Below are 23,205 nucleotides of genomic sequence, written 5' to 3' on the forward strand. Positions count from 1 at the left end.
GCACAAAAGACACAAATCTGACATTAAAAATGGCAACATCCAGAAACCAGTGGGAGAACACTTCAATCTACCAGGACATTCCACCAAGGACTTAAAGGTCACCATAGTTCAAGAGAAATCTTTCAAAAACAAAATCTAACAGGAAGCTGCTGAATTGGAATTCATATGTAAATTTGACTTAGTCAGACTTGGATTGAATAGAGACTATGAACGGTTATCTCATTATCAGAAGTAACTGATCTCATTATCAGAAGCAAACTGATCTCATTATCAGAAGCAACTGATTTGCATCTACTCCCGCCTCCCCTCACCACCTATATATATCTGGCCAGTTTCTTCATGCCATGCATCTGACAAAGAGAACTGTAGTTCTCAAAAGCTTATGCTACAGTAAAGTTGGTTAGTCTTAAAGGTGCTACTGGACTCTGCCATTTTTTTATCAACCAAGTGGTCTGTAGGACTCAAGCCATTTTTTTATGTTTCCATATATACAATGGAATACATTTGCTAGGTGAAGTGATCACAAGTAGATAAATCCATATAACAAATATTACTGGCTCTTCCTGTATACAGGAGATAACGAGTATGGAAATTCGTGAAAATATGGAAATTTCCTATAAATGTTGGCCATCAATTAATGTTACACTTCTGCTAATTTTGGTACATGTACAAGTATATAAAGTACCATCAAGTTGCAGCTGACTTAAGGCAACTCTGTACATTTTCAAGATTTCAGAGATGGTTTACCAACCTCTGTGTAAGGATCCTGGACTTCATTGGTAGTCTCCCATCCAAATATTAAGCAGGGACAATCCTGCTTAGCTTCCAAGATCTGATGAGATTGGGCTAGCCAGGGCCATCCAGGTCAGGGCATTGTGGCATACCACTCTCTCTATTTAAAAAGATATTTTGATTTTCCAAGTGCTGCTCTACCACAGCTAGAGTACATCTCATTCTATGGCAATAACAATGAACTCCCTTTTTTATGGAAAAAATGACCCTGAACACATTTTCAGAGGGACATGACATGATGCAACCAGTACTTGTTGATGTGGCATGGAATTCCCCCAACCAATGGTCTAAGGAAACCTATAACTATAATATACCCGAAGTTGTGTTCAAGGTAGAGCCAGTAAGAGCCATTTCATGTGGAAGGCATGCTGCTGAGAATTCAAGCTGATTGATGTGGAGTCTTAAATGAAAATGTCACCATGTCAAACAGCTCTACTTGACAACATGGTGCAAATACACTGATGGCACAGAACTAACTTTTCCTTTCCAATCACTACCGTGGACTAAGCTTGAAACAGGCTCTATGTTTGGTCGGGCTTGTCCAAAATCTTTCTCCTCTCCAGGTGTTTTCTCTGCTGCCTAATTGCCCCAAACTACCTGGTATGCTAGACAGAAGAGCAAGATCTAGACAATGACAGACAGTACCTAGAAACAACTGTGTACACCGCCTGGGTCTCTTTATATTACAGACCATAAGGACTGCAACAGGAAAAGCAACAATATCAATAGGAAATTCCTGAGAGTTGTCAGGATCCATCACTTTCTGGGCATGGGCCATAATAACTGGTCAACCATTCCTGCAGAGATCAGGAGTTCAATAATCCTAAATCTCCAAATCAATTTGTGTGAAGTAACCGTCTAATCTATGCTGCTGTATTGAATGTAATGAGCCTCCTTTATAAAGACAACAGATTGATTTTCTATAACAACATTTTATAAAAGCAATGGATTAAATCTTACAGAGCATTTCCTCTAACAGAAATCCTTCCATTAGTGGAAATGCTCTCTGGGATTCAAGTCAACGGGTATACAAATGAAAAACAGACATAAAGAAGCCAATACCCATCATATCCCACTTGGTGTCTCCACTGACTACTCCCACTTGGTCCTGGATCACTGGAAGATGATTGGTTGCTTGGTGAACTTCTGAAACATTGACCAAAACCATTAAAAATGACTTGTGAAATCTGCGGTATTTCAACAACTATGGTGGTAGTTTAATACAAATTAAAATGTAAAAATGGAGTTCATTAAAGATTTATGCAATTAAAAATCAGAAAAATGAATATTAGAAGGCTTTGGGGATATCCTTTCTGGAAATATACTATTACTTAAATGGTACAGACTTTACACCCAATGGTCATAATCCAGCACTCAGTAAGGAATATGGGGATTTAATTCATTTAATTACGAGCAAGTTATTTCAATATTCTCAAGGAGAAATTATTCCATAATTATATATATTAACTTTTATTTTGACAAATATCTACACAGACTGGTATCAGCCTAATGTCTCAAGAATGCCAGTATTTTTAGGGATCTATTTCTGCAAGTGATTGGTAGGCTCTCACAATTTTCACTTTTAATTCCTTTTCTTCCCAAAATATGCCAAGGCTCTTCAAATTGTGCTACACAAAATTCACTTAAGTGATGAAAGCAACTTCCAGTACCTATATGTTACCAAATTTGGTTCCAGATATTAAAATGTTTTGTTATTTCCTTTAAGATAGTTTACCGATGCTACCAAAAATATCTGCAAAAGGCAAACACACTATGTGGTTCAGATTGACAATGTGCCCACTGACTGGAAGTTTAACACATGATTTGACTAATTCATGTGGTATCTGCTTACAAGGATTACAATATCACATCAAAGCGTTTGGTTTTTTTTTTTGGCAAGAACCATCATACTATATGCATTATGCTTAAGTATCATCTAAGGGAACAAACTTGGCACTAGTTACAGCTAGAGGACATAAACTCTGCTGAGAGTAAGTCTGAGAATGTATGTACACGTGTGTGGGACAGAGATTTGTTAGCCCAAAGAGAAAAAGCCATCTTATAGATGCACAAAACTCTCATAAGTTTAGGATCTAAGCTTCTTCCAGGACATGGTAGTTAACGTAAGAACCCTAGAAAGTTTCCATTATATTGCAAAGGTAAAGCAGTACCGGCCTATGTACTGCCAAGTAGAAGATTTTCAGGAAACAGCAGCAACAAAAGCATAACAATTAAGAGTGCTGCAAAAACATTCAGTACACCACCTATTTCATAGCAGTGACTATACCTCAGATAGAAATGAAATCTACTGCTGGAAAGCAAATTTTTAACAATGAACCTAAAAAACCTTTCAAGAACAGTCAGTGTTTTTCAATAGTAAAGTACACCGTATATTTGAGCAAAAGATCTACACATTAAAACACAGATTAATTTAAGATAGTAGCAATTTGAGTTGCCAGAATTCACTCAGTCAGCACTATTAAATTGATGAAGAAGAAAGACAGAAATAAAAGCATAAAAATTATATTTTGAATTTTGTCAAAAGAAAATGGTCACTGGCAAACAAGGAATCCAGATGCTACAGTGAAAAAACACATGAGAAATGTGTTGTACATGAGGACTGGATCTTGAGCAGTCCATTAGTGTCTAAGAAAGAGAAAGGGTAAAATATATTGGGAAAATACATGCTCTTACAGTGGAGAGAGGGAACAATCAGTGACCACAAATGAGATCTGTAAGCTACCCGTCCTGCAAACAGGGAATGACTAGCTAACTTTAGAAGAAACTTTGATTATACAAAGGATTAGCAATTAGTCTTTATATGATTCCTGATAACAGGAATCCTGATAATATGATTCCTGATAATATGATTCCTGATAATTAGTCTTTATATGATTCCTGATAACAGAAGCCAATTGTTGTGCGTATATCTATAGGCAGAGGTGGCTCTACAACAAAGACAACAGAGGAGTGGATGGGGGTGGATGCAACAAAGTTCTGCACACTCATCACCAGCCTACTGCTCCACTCTTCTCTTCCAAGAGCTGCCTCTGCCACCTCTGCCCAGAAACCAAAGCAGCTAATCCTCCTTGTCCCCTTGCTCACCCAAGCATCTTTAGAAACAGTCCAGCAAGCCAGGTATGTATGCCCTACAGTGTTTGCTGAACTCTTAGAAAAAATTGGGAAGCCCTATATGCCTGCTTTTAAACAGGCATGGAGGATTAGCTGTCCTGGGTCCTAGGCCCAGGTGAATGTGGAAGAAAAGCAGATGGCTTCATATGGTAGTCCAAATTAAGCCAGCATGGGGTCAGGCAAATAAAGTACAGAATTATTTTGAAAAAAAGTTGCAATTCAACACAATTAAAACCAATGGATGTTTTCCCAACTGCAAACAATACACCCTCTCTTTTTAAAATGCTGATTACTCATCTACGGTCAGTCTCATTGGTCAGTCACCAGCTGATACTACAATTGCTCAACAGATTTTAAACTCCATTGCAAACAGAGAAGTTTTAATTTTAATAGCATTTACCTTTCCATCATAATCAATCATAGCAGTGACTATTTCAACAAGGATTTGTGGAGGCAAATCCAGGCCTCACTCTGGTATACAATCTAAAGCTCAAAGCTCTCTTAAAATTGTATAGTGCATGAATGACTTTTTAAGGTCTTAAAGATCACACCAAAGATTAGGAGGGTTCACTAGTAAAGCATGTAGAAAAAGGCCAGGAATTAACACACAAACCTTGCACCATCTGGCAGCTTTCTATCAAATGAAGTACTGCGAGGAATGACTGACTGAGCCTGCTGGAGAAGCTGCTGGCACTGTAATCTATCAGATGTTCCTAGAATTGGAGAGGCACGAGAGAGAGGCTGCCCAGCAGGAGTTGGCACCCGATGCCAAGTAGTATTTCTCCTAAAAGGGGTTTTATATTCACATGGGGTGCCTTCACTATCAAGTTTGTATTCCACCATGGGGATTCGACAAAGTTCTGAGCAGCCCCTGCAGTAAACATAAATATAGCAACTTTGAGGGCTAAAGAAATACTTCACATCGTAAGAATCACAATACTTCCTTACAATACCTACACAGATAGAACTTTGCCTATTGCACGCTAAAAGAAGTAACCAGATAATATCTTGTAGAAATTTGTATCTATTTTCACATGAAAAATGTGTCACAAGACTAAAAGGAATGTATGCTAGAAAAGTGTCACATGGAACAGAATAACTGAAACAGTTCAAAATTAACATTGAAAAGCCTTACTAGTCCAAAATATACAGTTGTCAATAAATATTGATGGTGGGAAGCAAAAGCAGTGAATAAGCTACACAGCCTACCTACTACTACTGTTACTACTACTACTTATATTTAAGATTAAATTTTATGTTGGAGATACTTTACAAGTATTACAAATAATACTTTTGTAATACAAGTATTACAAATAATACTTTAAAAACTCTTGGAGGCAAACAGCCACCCAGGTGTGATGGTGTATCTACCGTCATAAGCAGATTGTTCCACCTAACTCTATGCCCTTCACCCTGTATCCTGTATACTCAATATAAATACAAAGGAGTAGGGCTGATCATCAGTTAATTTTTGTGTGGCTGTGAATTCTTCTCCCTCTGCTAGATTAGAGGTATGAAAGTGAGGAATGGCTCTGTGATGTGCCTTGCAGGGGGGAAAACACCTGGCTGCAGTGGAGGGGGAAAAAACCCACATTGCTTCAGTCAGGACCACAAAGACCAAAGTGAGGGCCCAAAGAACACCTACTTCTCTATACGACTGATGAAAAGCTCATGAGCTATGAGTCCAAAAATAAAATTTCAAGCAACTGAAGATGATTCTGGAATCAAAAGGTATGCCTGCATGGAAAAATTTGGCTTAGGGTTCCCAAGTTCTTGCTTATGGAAAGCAATCTCTTGCCAATTCCCCTCTAATAACTGCCAATGCCTTGGACATTGGAAAGAAAAAAGGGGGGGAAGGGCTTGGCATGCTGGCACACCAGCACCAATTCAGATTTAAAGCAGAAGGGGCATGGGACATTCTGGCATTTCTCAATTACTTTATGGTATTTGAGCATCCCCAGCAATGCACTGATATCATGTCTGGGCACACAGGTGTGACCCCCTCCCCTCCATAGCTGAATCTGAATGGAATGCTTGGAGTGCACAATCCCAGCCTGAATTGTGCACTCCACCTCTTTCATGACTTTTGCAACTGATCTGCATCCACCCCCCTCCCCTCATCTCCTATATATCTATGGCCTGTTTCTCCATACCCTCCATGCATTTAACAAAGAGAACTGTGGTTCTCAAAAGCTTATGCTACAATAAAGTTGGTTAGTCTTAAAAGTGCTACTGGACTCTACTATTTTGAGACTACAGAATAACACAGCTAACTCCTTTGGAAAGGATGCATTCTTGATTCAGTGAGTGCACACTAATGTTCAAGCAAAGTTATGAGTTTTTTTAAATTTTAAGTCAGATATGAGTGACAAAGTCTGCAATCCTAAGGACACTTCTCTGGGAGTAAGCTCCAATGAATAAAATGGGTCTTACTTCTGAGTGGATCAGCTTCAGGTTGCTGCCTCAGAGCAGGGCTTGTGATTAACAAGAAGTATTTCCAGAAAATAAGGTACTAATAATCAAGCATCTGTGTAATGTCATTTAAAGTGCATGGACTTAATGGGGGTGATACTGCAATTTTATTAAATCATTTTGAAAAATATGATTTTGAAAAAATATATAACTTAAAAATCTCTACATAACTGCTTAAAGTGCAACAATCTCTTTAGCGTTAAGAATAAATATTTTAAAGCCAAGAGGACACTCGCTTCCACCTGCAACCCCCCTGGCCCTGCTCACATGGCCAGCAGTGTGTGTGTGGGGGGGAGGCATGGGGTAGGGGAGAAGTGCAAGCTCTTGGACTCCCTTCAAAATGGGCGATTTTTAATGAATCCATTTTCAGCACGACACAGCTCAGCTGTTGCACTGAAAAATGATGTCATTTTCCAGTGCAATGGGGGACTGCATGAATGCTCGTGAGCTTAGCTCACACTGGAGATAATTACCTCACTGTCCCCATCCCCATCCCCCATTTGGCCCCTGGGGGACCAGACAACCCTAAATAAGAGACTTAATACTGATTTTCTAAGGATCCATTTTAAAGAAAGTCAACAGTAAATGGACAAATTAATAAAGCCAAAGGCACATGTGATACATTGCCATAGGTTACCTTCTAGGTGACCCATCCTCATGTGGCTGAATAATCACCACCTTTACAGTCATAGAAGTGCGGAGCAGATCAATCATTTGTTCATGGGTCAAAGTTGCTACAGCCACTTTACAGATTTCCACTAGTCGACTGCCTTGTCGTAAGCCTGCCTTCCATGCATAACCAAATGGCTCCACATCTGCTACAATCCCTTCAAAATTAACATGAAATCCAAGCTGTCCCAAGCCATTTCTCCTCAGGGTCATTTCTGTTGTTTCACAACCTCTGGTAACTATCTGAAAAAGTATTGGATTGTTATCTATGGTCTCACTAGACAAGAAATATACAATTTAGAGATAGTTTAAAGCCAGGGGGGGAAACAGGCTTTCCGTTTTTTAAAAGGAAATTTGGGGGAAATTTAAAAAGTTGGGTTTCTTATCAAACCTAAACTTAGTTTTTAATTTTTTGTTTTTAAATAGTATGTGTAAGTTAGCATCTACAGTGGTACTGTTAAAAACTCTTAGGAAAAAACAGAAAAAAACTGAGAAAAGAAACATTCAAATATAATTACAATTAATAAATTATAATAAAGAATAATACATTTGGGTGTTCAGATAAACTGTACAACAAAACTGAACTCTTTGAAAAGGATGTACATTTACTTGGGAGCAATACCCACTGCACTCAGTGAGAGCTACTTCCAATGATGTATAAGATTGAGCTGAAGATGTCATATACAACCTAGACAAAATTAGTTATCCTGAAACCATAATTATTTATATACCACTGAATTCTGATACAAAAACATCCTTGAAAATGTAAGCATAACTTTTATATATCTAATCTTACCAGTGCCTGAATGATCTATTGCTTCTGATTTAGAACTTTCATTTCAAGCTTTATGAAAGAAAATAGAAGGTTTGTATGAACAGGAATAAACTTCAAAACTCCCATGTGTTAATGATTCCTGAAATGTATGTGTGTGATTTGATGCAAAAGATGGAGAAATATGCCACCAGTAAGAAACAAGGTAAATCCAAGGCTGTGTTGCACAAAGGCCTTGAGATCACACAGACAGTCTTCCAGATTGTACTCCTGGATAGACATGGGCATGAACAGCATTGCAAATGGAAAAAAACCCACGAAGAGCCCGTTTGTCTCTTCACAAACAAGCCGTTCATGAGGCTCCATTCTAAACGAACAAGTGGTCTTTGCAAGCCTCGTTCATTGCCTTCGTCAGCCGTTCATCATGCCAGACAGTCTGGCGCCTTTCAATCAATTCCCCTGGCAACGGCAGGGACTGAATTCTGTCTGAACTCCTTCTGGCTTTAACCCTTCAAAGTACTTCCAGCAGAGAGTCCCGTTGTTGCCACTGTGAAGAGAAAATGACAACAAAGGGGGAGACCCATGGATCATGCATTTCTCGGGGTGCAATCTCTCTGAAACTTGGAGGGGTCTTCGGAGGACAGTGAGGACTATGTCCCCTGCAAATTTGGTGGGCATTGGACATTGGGAAAGTCAATTTGTAACCCCTCAAAGTAGCTTCCACCAGAGTCCCGTTTTTGCCACTGTGGACAGAAAATGAAAACATAGGGAAGGACCCATGAATCATGCCTTTTCTGGGGTACCATCGCTCTGAAACTTGGGGGGGGGGTCTTCAGAGGACACTGAGGACTATGTCCCCTGCAAATTTGGTGGGTATTGGACATTGGGAAGGTCAGTTTGTGGAGTGTTTAAAGGGCCCTGCCCCTTGCACGTGGCAGGAAAGTGCCCTTTAAACTATCAGCTGGCAGGTGACAGGGGGGAATCCCACCTGCCACCTGATAGTTTAAAGGGGTCTTTAAAGGGCCACGAACAATGAACAACGAACATGTTTGTGAACAGGGTCATGTTCATTACTGTTTGTTGTTCGTGGATGGCAACGAACAACGAACAGCTTGTTCGGGGTTTTTTCCCCATTCGTGCCCATGTCTACTCCTGGATGAAACAGCCAAATATATTATGTATTCTGAAACATGGTGAAAGTACTGATTAGTCTTTATGCCTTAACAGCCAATTTGGTATAGTGCTTTGAGTATGAACTAGGACTGGGGAGAACAGGGTTCAAAGCCACATTCTGCTCTGAAGCTTGCTGGGTGACTTTAGACCAGTTATTCCTTAATTATTATAACCTGTTTTGTTTGCTATACACATGCAGTTCTCTGTAGTGACCCCCACCTTATGGAACAGCTTGCCTAAAGGGGTCAAAAAAGCTCCCATTCTCTTTACTTTCAGCAAACTGTGCAAAATTGAATTTTTCAGGAGCGCTTTTTTATGCAGGTACTAGGGCTGTGGCGTAAGGAAATGGTTAAAGAGATACTTGTAGAAGTAAAACAAGGAAATTGAGAAGAGAATGGAAATCCTAGGTGTGTAAAAATTGGCACCAATAAAAGTGTGTTTGCGGGGCTCAGGAGAGCGAGACCGCAGGGAAAAGACTCCAGGGAGTGAGTCTGGTGAAGAGGCAGTGTTTGAAAATTTCTTCGGGAGTCAAAGCATTCATACTTCAAACATGGAAGAACTGGGGCAGAAAAAAAAAATCCAAGTCATTAATTAGGTTAACTGAAACAGCCAGATAATGGACCTATTTATCTTATATACTACGACTTCTTCACAAAGCATTGTGGAAGTCTGCACAATTCATGCCTACATGCAATCTGCTAACACCACAGACAGTTCTTTTAAGACAAAGTTCTCAGTTGTCCGGTGTAAGCTTGTAGGGAAGATTCCTTTGGATAAGTCAACAAAACTCTGATTTCCAAATTCTACAATCAAACATTACATTTATCCGTCTCTCTAGGTATATTTAACATTGGTAAGAACTTTTGAAATAGAAACACTAAAAGTAAACATACTTACTTCTAGTCTTTGAATCATTTCTCTGATGTCATCAGCACAGTTATCAAGTGCAGACAGAAGAATGCATTCTCCTCTTTCATAGAAGATTTTAACACTCATTAACCCAGACGTCCATCCAATAACATCTCTACATGAGCAGTTAAACACAACATTTTTTGATTCCTTTTCAATCAACACGATGAACTCATTTGAGATACCAAGAAGACATTCAATGTCAAGAGACTGACCAAAGTCCCGTGCTATAACATTCCATATCACTGCTCCAACACTGAATAAGTGGGCATCCTTTCTTGGTTTAATTCGCTCTTTTTTCTTTGCTCCCAATGTAATAAAACTAAATTTGACTGATGTATCTACTGTTGCAGTAGTAACAAAGTTTTCTGCAAGATCTTTCAGATACTCTTGGCGTGTTCTGGTGGCCATGGCTCGAAATTTTTCTGATTTGTGTGCTGCATTTTCTGCATTAATAACTTTGGCTAAAAGGAAGTCCCGGAAGACTGCTGATTTTGGGAAAGTAACTCCTTTGGGGATTGGTGGCCCAAATGGTGGTACGTCTTTTGATCTTGAAACTCCAACACTAGAATTGAAAATAAAAAGAAGAGGAAAAGAAAAAGTATTGTGATAGCAAAGCTTCATTATCTTAAAAAAATGTTTATTCATCAGGCATGCATGCACATACAAAGAAGAAAAGATATATTATGTTAAAGTATACTTCAGGTGATGCAGCAGCAGACCAAGAAGAATGTTAAGTTCTTGATATTTCCTGTACAATGCTAAAACATGCTGAATCTTATGCAGGGGAATGAAAAACAGACAGCGAGGTCGAGGAGCTATGAAGCACAGGAAGTAGAAAATGAAGAGTAATTGTGTAAAATTCTAATTTAATCAAGAAAAATACAGAGACCATTCACTAGTTATGTTAAAGTAGTCAACATCTTCTGTGGGTGCAACTTTGTGTTATGCTGTACACCTGGAATGACTACTGGTACTCTTGTACTACATTATTACAAAAGAACTACAGTCATTTCTTGATGTGGCCAGACTGATGTTGTGGCCTCTGGCAAAAATTTTTATTCATTATGGCCAATTTACAACTGAGTCAGGTTTCTCACCTTTCTATACTGCCTGAGTGATCAAAATTTCTTACTCTTTCTGGAATATAGTTTCCATGTAAAGTGAACCTTGGTATTTAAGAACAAGGCTAGGTTCCTATTTAGTCAATGAAATCATTCTTTCGCCTTGAATAACCTGGACCTCAGAACAAACTGTGAATACTAACCTCCGATGGTACTGCACAAATTATTTGCATTAAATAATATGAAATTCCTAAATTGTATCATTAGAACTTCTAAATGCATACAATTGCATAGGAAGTGCCAAACTGAAAAACTCAGCAATTCTTTAAAAAACAACAAAAAAAACCCCGTCAGTTATCAAGAAACCTGTACTCACCTATAGCACACATTTTCTGTGCAAGGACTGTGGACTTTAACAATGACAAACACATGTTGAAAATGAGAACGGATATTTTTTGGAGTAAAAGGAAGTGCTCCAGGCTCTTGGAAGACAATGGTAACAATGTCATTTCCTATGTGCCTTTTCCTTAGAAGCTAAATGCAAAAAATAAGCATTAGAATAGTTAATTCTGACTACAGTTAATCTCCTTCAAAATTACTGGGGGGAAATGATAACTATTAAAGTGGCAGTCCCTTTTTTTAAAGCAATGCATTAGTCTTGATGCTTGTTATAAACTACAGCTGAAGAAAAAGAGTTGAATTGCAAGATGACACGTAAGATACATAGCCCTAATAGATTTTACTAGTCATCTATTCCATTCTAAACAAAGCTTTCAAATTATTAACCAGTTCTTTATTTAGATCATCATTTTTCTAGTACATACATGTTCAAATATGCATCATAAACTGCTGCTAGTTATAGTGGACAAAAGGCTTAGGGTTTTACTGGGTATAAGGCAGCATCATGCATTCGAGAATGTGACAAACCCATGTTTATTGCCATTCAATTATTTGTTGTTATCCATTTTCCTTGAGGCAATATATTGTTTCTATACCTAATACAAGTTCTTAACATCTGTAACACACTTTTTACCCCTTAAAATAGTTTATCATCACCAGCATAATTTTAATTGTGTTTGGATACAAGCAGTGGGAAAAGATGGGGATCTCAAGATCTCTGTGCATACATTGAAACAATTCAGTGTGCACACCAAAGCTTCTCTGATTTCCCTCCCAACTACAGTTACAGTATTATAGACTTTCTGGAACTTCTGGGGTCATGATTTGTGTGCAAGATTTTGGTACAAAATGGGTCTCAGATGCTATAATATACCTGAAGAATGCTTCCATCTGATCCTTTGGATATGCATGTGCAAAACATTCACATTATTGATAAAGAAACTATATAGGAAATTGCTGTTTATTATTAAAAGTGGATTTCTGAATTAGATATTGAAAATGGATTGATGAATTACATACTGCCAAAAAAACATCTACTGAAAGAAGGACTTTCTTCTTTCTCTCTGCTGTTGCTGGAGGACAGGAGAGCCCAAGGAACAGCATGAGAGGTCCGCTGTGGGAGAGGGCAAACTGGCAGATATTCATACCACCATTCCAGCTGTGGAACCCTTTGTGAGATCCAATATTCATTACTTCCCCAGGAAAAATGACCTACCAACATTGTAACTATTTCAGGGCCATGGCATTAGTCACCACACCATGGTTGCCAATCTCTACCTAATAAGAGCATTGGCTTTATTTATTTATTTATTTATTTATATATATATGGGCAGCTTTTGATATTTTGGATCATTAAATTATGTTGAACCACATGGAGCATGAAATCAGTTTTGAGAAGTATAGTGTTCCGGTGATTTTGAAAGTAGTCATTGAAGATGTAGTCAGAAAGTAGCAGTCATTGGAGATGCCTATTCATCTTGATGGGAGCTGATGAGCAGGATGTTTCAGTGACACTAGTTAATATCTACCATTAGACCTTGAATAAGATTTTCTGGAGCTTTGCAATTAATGTCATCAATATGCTGGTGACACGCACCTCTTTATTTCATTAACTAAGCAATTTGAGGCAGCTCTCTCTGGTCATTTCCATACATCATAAGAGATGCAAGTCACCTTCAGAACTGTGGCAGCTTGTTCCCAACCATGCACACGGTATAAGTTGCCAAGCATGAGCACCATGTGTCTTCACTGGGTTTTCTGCAGATTTACTGGGACTGCAGTAGCTCTGATGTTTTTGTCGTTGTGGATTCCTGGTGCTTTTTAAAAGCATTTTTAGGCGTATGAACATTGGAAGCATTTCAGAAGAAATCTCCCACTCCTTTCTGAATTTCCACTCAGTTCATTCCCTGTAACTATTGCCCCTTCTGCTTGCAACAGTGGCTGCACACAATAGCACCTGTGCAAATTTTTAAAAAAATTAAAAGGGAGCAGGTGCTTTGTTTTTGTTGATGAAAGTGTCCCCCACCCACCCCCTTCAAAACCATTTTTTGTACATTTTGTACATTTTTTGTGGTTGTGAACTCACAACCACAGTTACTGTGGAAGATGAGTTGTTATCAGTGCAACACAGACATAATCGGACAAAAAGTTGGAGCAACTGGCTGTGCAATTGGCTCTGCCCTAGGTATTGGCCAGGATGCTGTGGTCAGGTGACTAAGCAGAATCTGAATCCAAACAAGGCAGAGGTGATGCTGGTTGTAAAGGCTGATAGTCTGAAGAGAGCCCCTTTACCAGTTTTAACTAGAGTTAACTCTATTGCCTTGGCTTGGATGGCCCAGGCTAGCCTGATCTCTTCAGATCTCAGAAACTAAGCGGGATCAGCCCTGGTTAGTGTATCAAAGTAGAGAGGGTCACGGATCAAACAAGCCAAAAACAGTAAAACCGTCACCAACTAACTAACATTTCACTAAAGACACTTACAAAAATTATATATGCAAAAGTACAAAATTTAATAGTGAAGAAAAATAAACTCTAAGTGGACAGTAAAGCATGAACTGCTTAACAAACAGTGATAAAACGAATGTCCCTGGACCCACACAAAGGAGGGGGGGGGGAAACGTTCCAACCACCGAAACTCAATGTCCACAGAGTAAACACAATTGTAGCAAGGCTAGAAAGCTCATACAAATTTCATCAAAAATACAATGTTTTAAGGCATAAATTCAATGTATATCTCAAAAGTGGAAATTCACATTCAATAAGAACTGATACGCTTATCAAAGGACTACACATACACATCGCCAGAATCACTGGTCAATGAAAAATAAATTTTTTAGTTGTAATGTAAACATTTAAATTGTAACCGCAATGGGTTGCGTACGCCAGTGAGCGAGCCGCTACTATGCATGTGTGTGGACTGTGAACTGTTCTGATTCGCTGTTTTTGTAACTGCTTTGAAGAAGGGGAAATCGGAAATGGGACCTCTTGCTAGCTAACCCATTGCGGTTACAATTTAAATGTTTACATTACAACTAAAAAATTTATTTTTCATTGACCAGTGATTCTGGCGATGTGTATGTGTAGTCCTTTGATAAGCGTATCAGTTCTTATTGAATGTGAATTTCCACTTTTGAGATATACATTGAATTCATGCCTTAAAACATTGTATTTTTGATGAAATTTGTATGAGCTTTCTAGCCTTGCTACAATTGTGTTTACTCTGTGGACATTGAGTTTCGGTGGTTGGAACGTTTCCCCCCCCCCTCCTTTGTGTGGGTCCAGGGACATTCGTTTTATCACTGTTTGTTAAGCAGTTCATGCTTTACTGTCTACTTAGAGTTTATTTTTCTTCACTATTAAATTTTGTACTTTTGCATATATAATTTTTGTAAGTGTCTTTAGTGAAATGTTAGTTAGTTGGTGATGGTTTTACTGTTTTTGGCTGGTTAGTGTTTAAACAGGAGACCACCAAGGAAGTACACAATGGGACCTGATGAGTTGCTATGCAGAGGCAAGGCAATGGCAAACACTTCTGAATATTTCTTGCCTTGAAAACCCTATGGGGTCACCATAAGTCAGCTGCAACTTGACAGCACTTTCCATCACAACACTATTTGAGGATTGAATAAAAAGCCTTGGGATACTATTGCACCCAGCTATGTTGATGGAGAAAATTGTCATTACCATTGCCAAAAGTGCCTTCTTCCACTAATTCATGGATCATAAACTTGATTCCCTGTTCAGAATTCCACCAATTTTGCCAGGTTGATTCAGCCCACTCAAGCCTGAATTACTGCAACACAGTATATGTGGACCTGCCCTTAAAGACAGCATGGAAACTACATTTGGTTTGGAACATGGGAGCCATCATTTGAATAAGACCACTTCCAGCATATTAATCTAAGTCCTGGAAACTCTGCATTGGCTGCCTAGGCTCAATTGCTGGTTTTAACTCTTAAAGTTGGGGGCTCCAATGTGGTGTCCACTGATACTTTTCCTGGTGCCTGCCAAATATTTTTAGGGAGTGGGCATGTCCAGGATGGTCTTTTGCCCAGCAAGGCTACTGATTGGTTGGGCAGATTTTTAAAAGTACTGCTTTGGCAGCAACTGTCACTGCAGCACAAGGATCTTCACTGTGTGAATGAATGCAAGCTGTGTGCAAGAAAATATTTTTAAACAATATTTGGTCTTTTCTGTTTGTTACCTTAAATTTAACTTACTGAATAAATTAGTAAAATATTCTTTTAAAAACTTGGGAATGCATTTGTTAAAAATCTTACCAAACTAGATGAGGTCTGAGTTATTTCCAACATTTTAAAATAAATTCAACATAACACTATCTTAAGGATTATAATCAGTATCATAAAGGTCCACATAACATTAAGACAGCAAACCAGTAATGGTCCAAGCATGATCATAAACATGCAGTTAAAAGTGTAACAGGAAAGAAGAGTTACATTGTTGATGAACAGCAACATGGAAGATGATCTCGGTAGAACTTTAAAATGTAATAAAACTGAAAAGAGAAAAAGGAAAAGAAAAAAATACTTCTAGAGAAGGAAAAACATACTGGTTTAGAAATTAAACAAACTGAGAAAGCAAGGTTCTATTCAGACATAATGACAAAACCACAGTTTGTCACTGCATGAATAAACTCTGGATATCTTCAGGCTCGTATACTCTTCCTTCTCTACTCAGACAGAACTCCTCCGAGCTTTATTTATGAAAGGACTATGAAGAATAGTTCAATTAAATAAATAATACTGAAGAAAACATTGAGAACATCTGCAATCCCAACAAACCGCATTTTGCCATGATATTTAATTCAGACAAAATTGCCTACAAACCAGAATTCAAAATCAGGATGAAATGTCAACAAATATGCAAACCAAAAAATTCTAAGGCTTAGAATTACTGGGAACTGCCTTCTTTAAGGGCAAACCATTTTTGTTGTTATATCTGAACAGAGCCTGGGTGTTTGTTGCATTCTATACCACTTTATTTTCTAACAAATGTATCACCCATATTTTCCCTTGAATATATCTTTGTTATCATCTCCCCATTACAGATATGCTTAAGCTATACATTCATCTTTTGAGCCATAATGCAACATTTAAGTAAAAACAACAGAAATTTTAAGTTTAATAAATAGGAGAGGTTTGGGTTGTTTTCCTACACTTTGTCAGCAAGACCGTAACGTTACTAAGTTCACCTCTGTGTTAAACACAGGCATGCAGAAGTAAGATCTACTAGGGAGTACCCAGCCACTCTGCTCAGAAAAGTTTGAAGCTTTCCTCCAGCATAAGGAGTCTTCTTCTTTTATGAGTGGCTCTTCTTCCAGTGGAAGAGTAGCTGGATCTTCTCCACTGATTTCCACAGACCTGATTTCCAACTAACAGTGAATCCTAAGCAAAGTCATATCCTTCTAAGATAACTGACTTCAATGGATTTAGAATAGTGTAACTCAGTTTAGGATTAAAGATGGGCACGAACCAGAAAAAAAAGAACCATGTGGTTCATGGTTCGTCAAATTTCATGAACCACGAACCATGAACTTTCATGAACCTGCCCCCAGTTCACGAACCGGTTTGTTTGGTTTGTGAAAATGCCACATCCAGGTCAGCAGAAGGCCACTTCCAGGTCAGCAGGAAGTCCGCAGGAAGTCCATCCCCTGTTGCCTAGGAAACTGATTGATTGGCACCAGGCTGTCTGCAGTGATGAACCAAAAAATGAACCAAATGAACCAGCCTAAAGTTCATGGTGGTTCATCAGAAATGGGATCTGATGAACTGCTGGTTCATGAACCACGAACCAACCTGGTTCATCATGAATTTTGGTTTGTATTTTGGTTCGTGCCCATCTCTACTTAGGATTGCACTGTAAATATCTTAAGGTCACACTCTAAATATATTAAAATGAATTCATAAATACTGATATAATATTTTATTAGGTTAATGAGACCTCAACTCTCTAAAAAAAGAGTGTCTAGTGAATGCATTTGCATTTATTTGTATCTTGCTTTTCTCCCACTGGGGACCGAAAGTGGTTCACATCTTCACTCTCCCCTCCTCCACTTTCTCACAGCCATCACTCCCCGTGAGGTATGTTAGACTAAATAATACAATGACCCCAAGGTAATCCAGTGAGCTTCTATACTAGAATTGGGGATTTGAAATCAGGTCTCCCAAGATCCTAATCCAACACTTTATCCACTATACCATGCCAGCTCTTAGTTAAGAAAATGTTAGAGCATTAGAATCTATCATATTTTTAGAAACCTGTACTGAATATGTTCAATCTAAACTAGCCTTTAACTTGCATCTTTACATGTTTGTCCCTTAAAATGTGGCACATTCAAACACTACCTCCTCTGTCTGCAGTCATTTGAAATTGGATTTACTGGTATCCAAATTTACCAAATGATAATGAGGTTTTTATTCTGTTTCTCAGCTGCTTGCCACAGAATAATCCCAAGGTACACTGATCCTTATTGACTAATCTAATACCATAGTAATGTATCTATTTTTTGGTGAACCACAATCATTTATTCAAGCTAAAGCAACAATTTATTGCTTGTAATCGTATTGTTTTATATTGCTGGCTTTTGCTGTAATAAATTGGATTTGGAAAGCTAAAGCAACAATGCTGTCTTCTGATAACCATACCATCTTTCCTCAAACTGAGAGCCAGTTTGGTGTAGTAGTTAAGAGCGTGGGACTCTAATGTGGAGAACCGGGTTTGATTCCCCGCTCTTCCATTTGAAGCCAGCTGGGTGAGCTTGGGTCAGTCACAGGTTCTAGGAGCTCTCTCAGCCCCACCCACCTCACAGGGTGATTGTTGTGGGGATAATAATAACATACTTTGTAAACCGCTCTGAGTGGGCATTAAGTTGTCATGAAGGGTGGTATATAAATAGAATGTTGTCGTTGTTGTCGTTGTTATTTAGTAGTGGAATATGAATAAACATCATGAGGAAACTGTCAAACTTATTTTAGTTTAGCCATAAAACAAGTGGTTTTATAAGAAGTTTGAATTCAAACTTGTTAATATTTATACATAAAATTGCCACATATTTCAATCAGACCTGATTAAAATTGGACATATTCCCAAAATTGCCACAGTGGTTTACCCTACTATTAAGATAATAATTTGCTTTTAATTAAATCAGATAAAAGTAGATTTGGAAAACAGATTTGTATTAATCAGGTCTGATTAAAGAAAACAAAAGCAGCAAATGTGTGAGCATGAAGGGAAAACTTGCAAGGAAATGATGTGAAAAGGGTGTTTCTAAGGGTAAAGGTTCAACAGGGAAAGCCTTTAAGTATGATTTGTAAGGAAAGCCAATACAAGGAGGTGGTACTGGCCACACCAGAGTGGGTAGCCCTCTCTGTTCTGATCAGAACACTGAATGAAGGCTCCCCATTCTACATTGCAGCCAGTGTGAAAAATTACCTGAGTGTTTGGATCTCCTGCTGGCTCTAAAACTAGAGGGATGTCCTGATCAGTGACCAAGCAGGGCGTAGTTATTTCCTAGAAAAAGCAACAAACAGTTCTGGTGTGGCCTGTTTCTGGCTCACAGGAAACTGGCTTCTAACAAATGCTCTGTTCTTGCCCACTAGAGATAATGCTCATCATAATAGGTTACCAACTTCCTGGAGAAAAATAATGTCCTGTCTCTTTAATAGATGCTTAATTACCAGGAGATGCTATTTACCTCCATGCCATGAAAAGCTTCAGCTGCTCATTTCTAGACATTAAGCCTGTAATAAACACATTTTCCACAGGTCTGTTCGTAGTAAGTGACTAAGTACTTTGGCCAGTACCATACTAGGTGGATGGATGTATAACCTTTACTTCAGTGCAACAACTCTAGGCTTGTAGATGTCATTTGAATATACTGCAACATTCAGACATCACAACACACCTCTGTCCAAACACAGGTTACTCTTGTGTTCCCTCCTGCCCACTCCACCTCCCTTTGTGTCCCAAGCATGATTCATGAGAGCATTGAATCAAGCTCCAATTTGCCATCCTATCCATCCTATCCAAATGCAGGTGTGGGGCAAAACAGAGCTTGCTTCCTCTTGGGATTGTGAATCTGAAATCCGCAAGCCTTAGCTTGGGCTCTGTGCATGAAAACTGGAGAGAGGGGAAGACAGAAGAGAGTGCACAAGCATGACAACAAAGTTGTAAACAGATAAAGCAGAGGTTTGTTTTGATGTCTGAATGCAGCCTATGATAGGAAGTTCCCATTACTTGGGTGAGAGAATGAAATAAGATGAGCCTTATAGGCAAAGCAGTATTTCTATACTGAGGAGCTGGTAAGCTCGTCATTGAGGACATCAGTAACTACAATTGTGACAGTTTTAGGTGGGTAGCTCTGTTGGTCTCTGCAGGAGAACAGCAGGGTTTGAGTCCAGTGGCAACTTAGAGACCAACAAGGTTTTCAGAGTTTAAACTTTTGAGAGTCAGAGCTCCTATTCATGTCTGAAGAAGGGAGCTTTGACTCTCAAAAGCTTACACTCTGAAAACCTTGTTAGTCTCTTAAGGTGCCACTGGACTCAAATCCTGCTGTTCTACATTTGTGATGTTGAGCTTGTGTGAGCTTCAGAGGGAAAAGTTTGTTATTTTATGTGGATTCTTTCAACAAGAAATGTGGAAACAGTCTACAGTACAGATTTCAGCAACTAGATAGCAACAAAAAGAGGAACTAAATATTCGTTAGCGATTCCTTCTACACATTAAGGCTGGCTAAGTGTTGGTTACTTGAGAGTGCTTATTACATTTTATGGAGAAGTGTCCATGCTGTGCAAGTACTGCTGATAGCCATTATCATTTTAAAAAAATTAAGTGGTGGGTCTTCATATCTCAATAGTATTTGAATTTGGAAAACTGCTGCATTATTTTTATCCCAAGAAAGCCATGGAAAATAGTGTGATATTATTGCTAAAATACCAAAAGTATCTAAGATACGAAGACTGATGAGTTTACTAAAACATTCTGGAAGGGTGTGATTATGACTGGGAAAATAATGGAATTAGAGCTGAAATATTTTGAGGATAAACCAACCTTTAGTTTCTCTAGAGGGGAAGACGTAAGGAAATATTGGGAAATGATACAGGCATAAAGGAAGAAAAAGGAGTAGCAGTATGTGTGACTGAGCAAATGCAAAGGAGAGGGTGACAGACATTATACAATTCTAGAAAAGGTGCATCCAGGCAAAAGGTTATTTCCTGTACTCACAGATTAGCAAAGCGAAGACAAAGACAAAACATTCAACATCAAGTAAAGTCACTATTTATTGTAAACACCTGTAATTTCTAACCAAAAGGATTTACTTAAGATCAAGCTTATCCAAGCATATGCCTTATTTTCCATAGCAAATAAAATTTACAATTTAAACCATCCACAGATAGATTATGGCTTCTGAAATGTTTTTCCAGTGTATTCTACATATCATGTATTAATAAAAGAAACAAAACTTTTGAAGAAAACTGTAGCTATGTGATAAGGACATTGGCAACAACTTTCAAATGTTTAATTTATTAGGTAGGATCCAGCGAGTTGTGATCTTTGCACAAGCCAATCTTTCCACTTTTCCTTGCCCCTGAAACAACTCCAGGAAAGTTGGCATGAGGGAGCTCATTCCAAAGTTAGGAATCACCAGGAAACTTTATTCCTGTGGTCATGAGGTATGAAGTAACAGTTTTGGGCTGCAGCAAGGCAAAAGGGGGTGAAATTTCTTCTCCTCTCCTCTTCTGTCAGTATAATTCAGCTGATAGCAGAGGGAACTATTTCGCTGTCTTCCTCCTCCCCACCTCACTTATTCACTTGGCTATTATCCACATGGGTTCCAGCAAGCCAGGAATCAATTTTCCCAGGGTTGGAAATGGCTTCTGAGGTGAGGGGAAAGAGGAGAAGATCCATGACCATCACTGTATCCCACCAATTATCTTTAAGAGTTGCAGCAGATCTCAGAAGATTATAAAGGGTTTGAAACTGCATCTGTGATGTTGACCTTCCTATGAGCCTCAAGGGAAAGGTTTATTTTATGCTGTCTGGCAATTAAGATCTGCTTGACAAGCCTGGTAGCAGAAACAAAAGTGACAGCAGCTAAAAGCATGGACTTCTCAGCTGTGGCACCTCAATTTTGGAATGAGTTCCACCAAGCTGTCTGCCTGACACCAGATGCGCTCCTAGTGCCCGGTAAAGACTTTCTTACTTACTGGGATTTTCTGTTGATCATGGTTTTTTATGTCATTTCATTACTGTTTTGGCTTAGTTACATAGTTCATTTATATGTTATTTTTGAAGTCATTCCTCTATTACTCTTGTATTTCATTTGTTCTGTTTGTTTAGCTTGGCTGCTTCATGTATATATGCTTTCATATGTGCTGTGGGGAGCTGTATAGAATTTATTTTGATTGGCATTTATGCTTCTAGTGTTCTAAATAGTTTTTGCTGTAGGATTGTAATATGTTTTATATTTCTTATGCTGCCCGAAGAGCTTCTGGCTGTAGAGCAAGATACAAATTGTTCAAGAAAAAAAATCAATGAATGAACTACACAGGCAATTACTCTGGCAATCTGAAGTATGACTACTTTCATATATTTATGAAATAATTGCTATATATCTATAATTGGTCCTGCAAGGACTTGTGGAGGGCATCTCATTTTTCCCTCGCCCGCCACATGTTTTTTCCTTCCTTGTCCCCCCATAGCCTCTAACCCTTTCCCTGCTTCTTTTTCTCCTTCCCACCCACCTTTGCCCACCCCCCCCCAGCAGTCTCTCCTCTATGGCCCAGTTACATGGTGCCAGGTAAGCCAGGCTCAGTTGCATGGTAGGGATCTACAAGGATTTTTGAGAGGCACTTTACTGTTCCCTGTATCCTCTTCTCCACACTGTTTCCTCTTTCCTTGCTCCTGAGAGCCTCCATAGGCTCACCTTTCCCTACGCCTTTCTCTCCTTCAAACCCATAAAACAACTTACCTTTTATCTGTCCCTCCAATGTTCATCTTTATTTACTATTTTATGTCATTTATATAATACTTTTCTCCACAATGGGGACCCGAAACAGCTTACATCATTCCCCTGGCCTCTGTATTATCCTCACAACAACAACCCTGAGAGTATGTGACTGGATCAAGTCACTCAGTGAACTTCCACAGCACAGTGGAGATTCAAACCTGGGTCTCCCAGATCCTATCTGGAACTCTAAACACTACACTATACCGGCTTGGGGTGGGGGCTGGTGCTAAACAGTAGCAAGCACCAAGGCCTGGAAGAATCATGTAAGTCATGTGGTATTAATTAGCTTCTGGGGATAGCCCTCAAAGGTCAAAACAGCCCTGGAAATGGCGCTGACCCCTACCCCACCTTTTACTGACAGAAACCAAGCCTGGAATATTGGGTGAACTGTTATGGTTGCCTAGCAACAGCCACTGAGGGCATCTAGTTAAAGTTACAGGCACTTCTTTTATCACTTTTTTAAAACTCTCCACTTTATAGTTCAGATTTTTCAGCAAACTTGGAGAACTTTTCAGGTGTGTAGGAAGATCTGTCTCATCTAATTCATAGATCCAATAGCCAGATTTAAGTATCCACGGATCTAGGTCACTTGGCCATTAGTATATAAGATAATGAAATATGGAAGACATTTGTCTTTTTTCTAGCACTGCTTTAAACATTACTAAATTTTCATCAAAAAGCAGTTTGTTATCAGTAGCTTCTGTTATTAGTACTTTCTTTTGCTTTTTATTCATCAAACAACAGTACAGAAAGACAGGTGGAAAGAATATAAATAAAATCATTCCAACTTCATG

At 38.8% G+C, this 23,205-nt stretch overlaps 1 protein-coding gene across 3 annotated transcripts in view; it reads right to left on the reverse strand.

The window, feature by feature from the left end:
- SIPA1L2 (signal induced proliferation associated 1 like 2) overlaps nucleotides 1-23,205 on the reverse strand; it is a 137,622-nt gene that overhangs the window by 39,733 nt on the left and 74,684 nt on the right. For 2 of the 3 annotated variants that reach the window (XM_054988074.1, XM_054988065.1), the window contains exons 7-11: nucleotides 11,360-11,517; nucleotides 9,908-10,484; nucleotides 7,034-7,308; nucleotides 4,538-4,795; nucleotides 1,855-1,938 (exon numbers count right to left, since the gene is read on the reverse strand). In XM_054988074.1, the coding sequence (XP_054844049.1) occupies nucleotides 1,855-1,938; nucleotides 4,538-4,795; nucleotides 7,034-7,308; nucleotides 9,908-10,484; nucleotides 11,360-11,517 (1,352 nt within the window). Of the gene's footprint in view, nucleotides 1-1,854; nucleotides 1,939-4,537; nucleotides 4,796-7,033; nucleotides 7,309-9,907; nucleotides 10,485-11,359; nucleotides 11,518-18,834; nucleotides 18,913-23,205 lie in introns of all 3 variants that reach the window. The other variant, XM_054988055.1, reaches the window with a different exon arrangement.

Source organism: Eublepharis macularius, chromosome 1, assembly GCF_028583425.1.
Source record: "Eublepharis macularius isolate TG4126 chromosome 1, MPM_Emac_v1.0, whole genome shotgun sequence".
Lineage (NCBI taxonomy): Eukaryota > Metazoa > Chordata > Lepidosauria > Squamata > Eublepharidae > Eublepharis > Eublepharis macularius.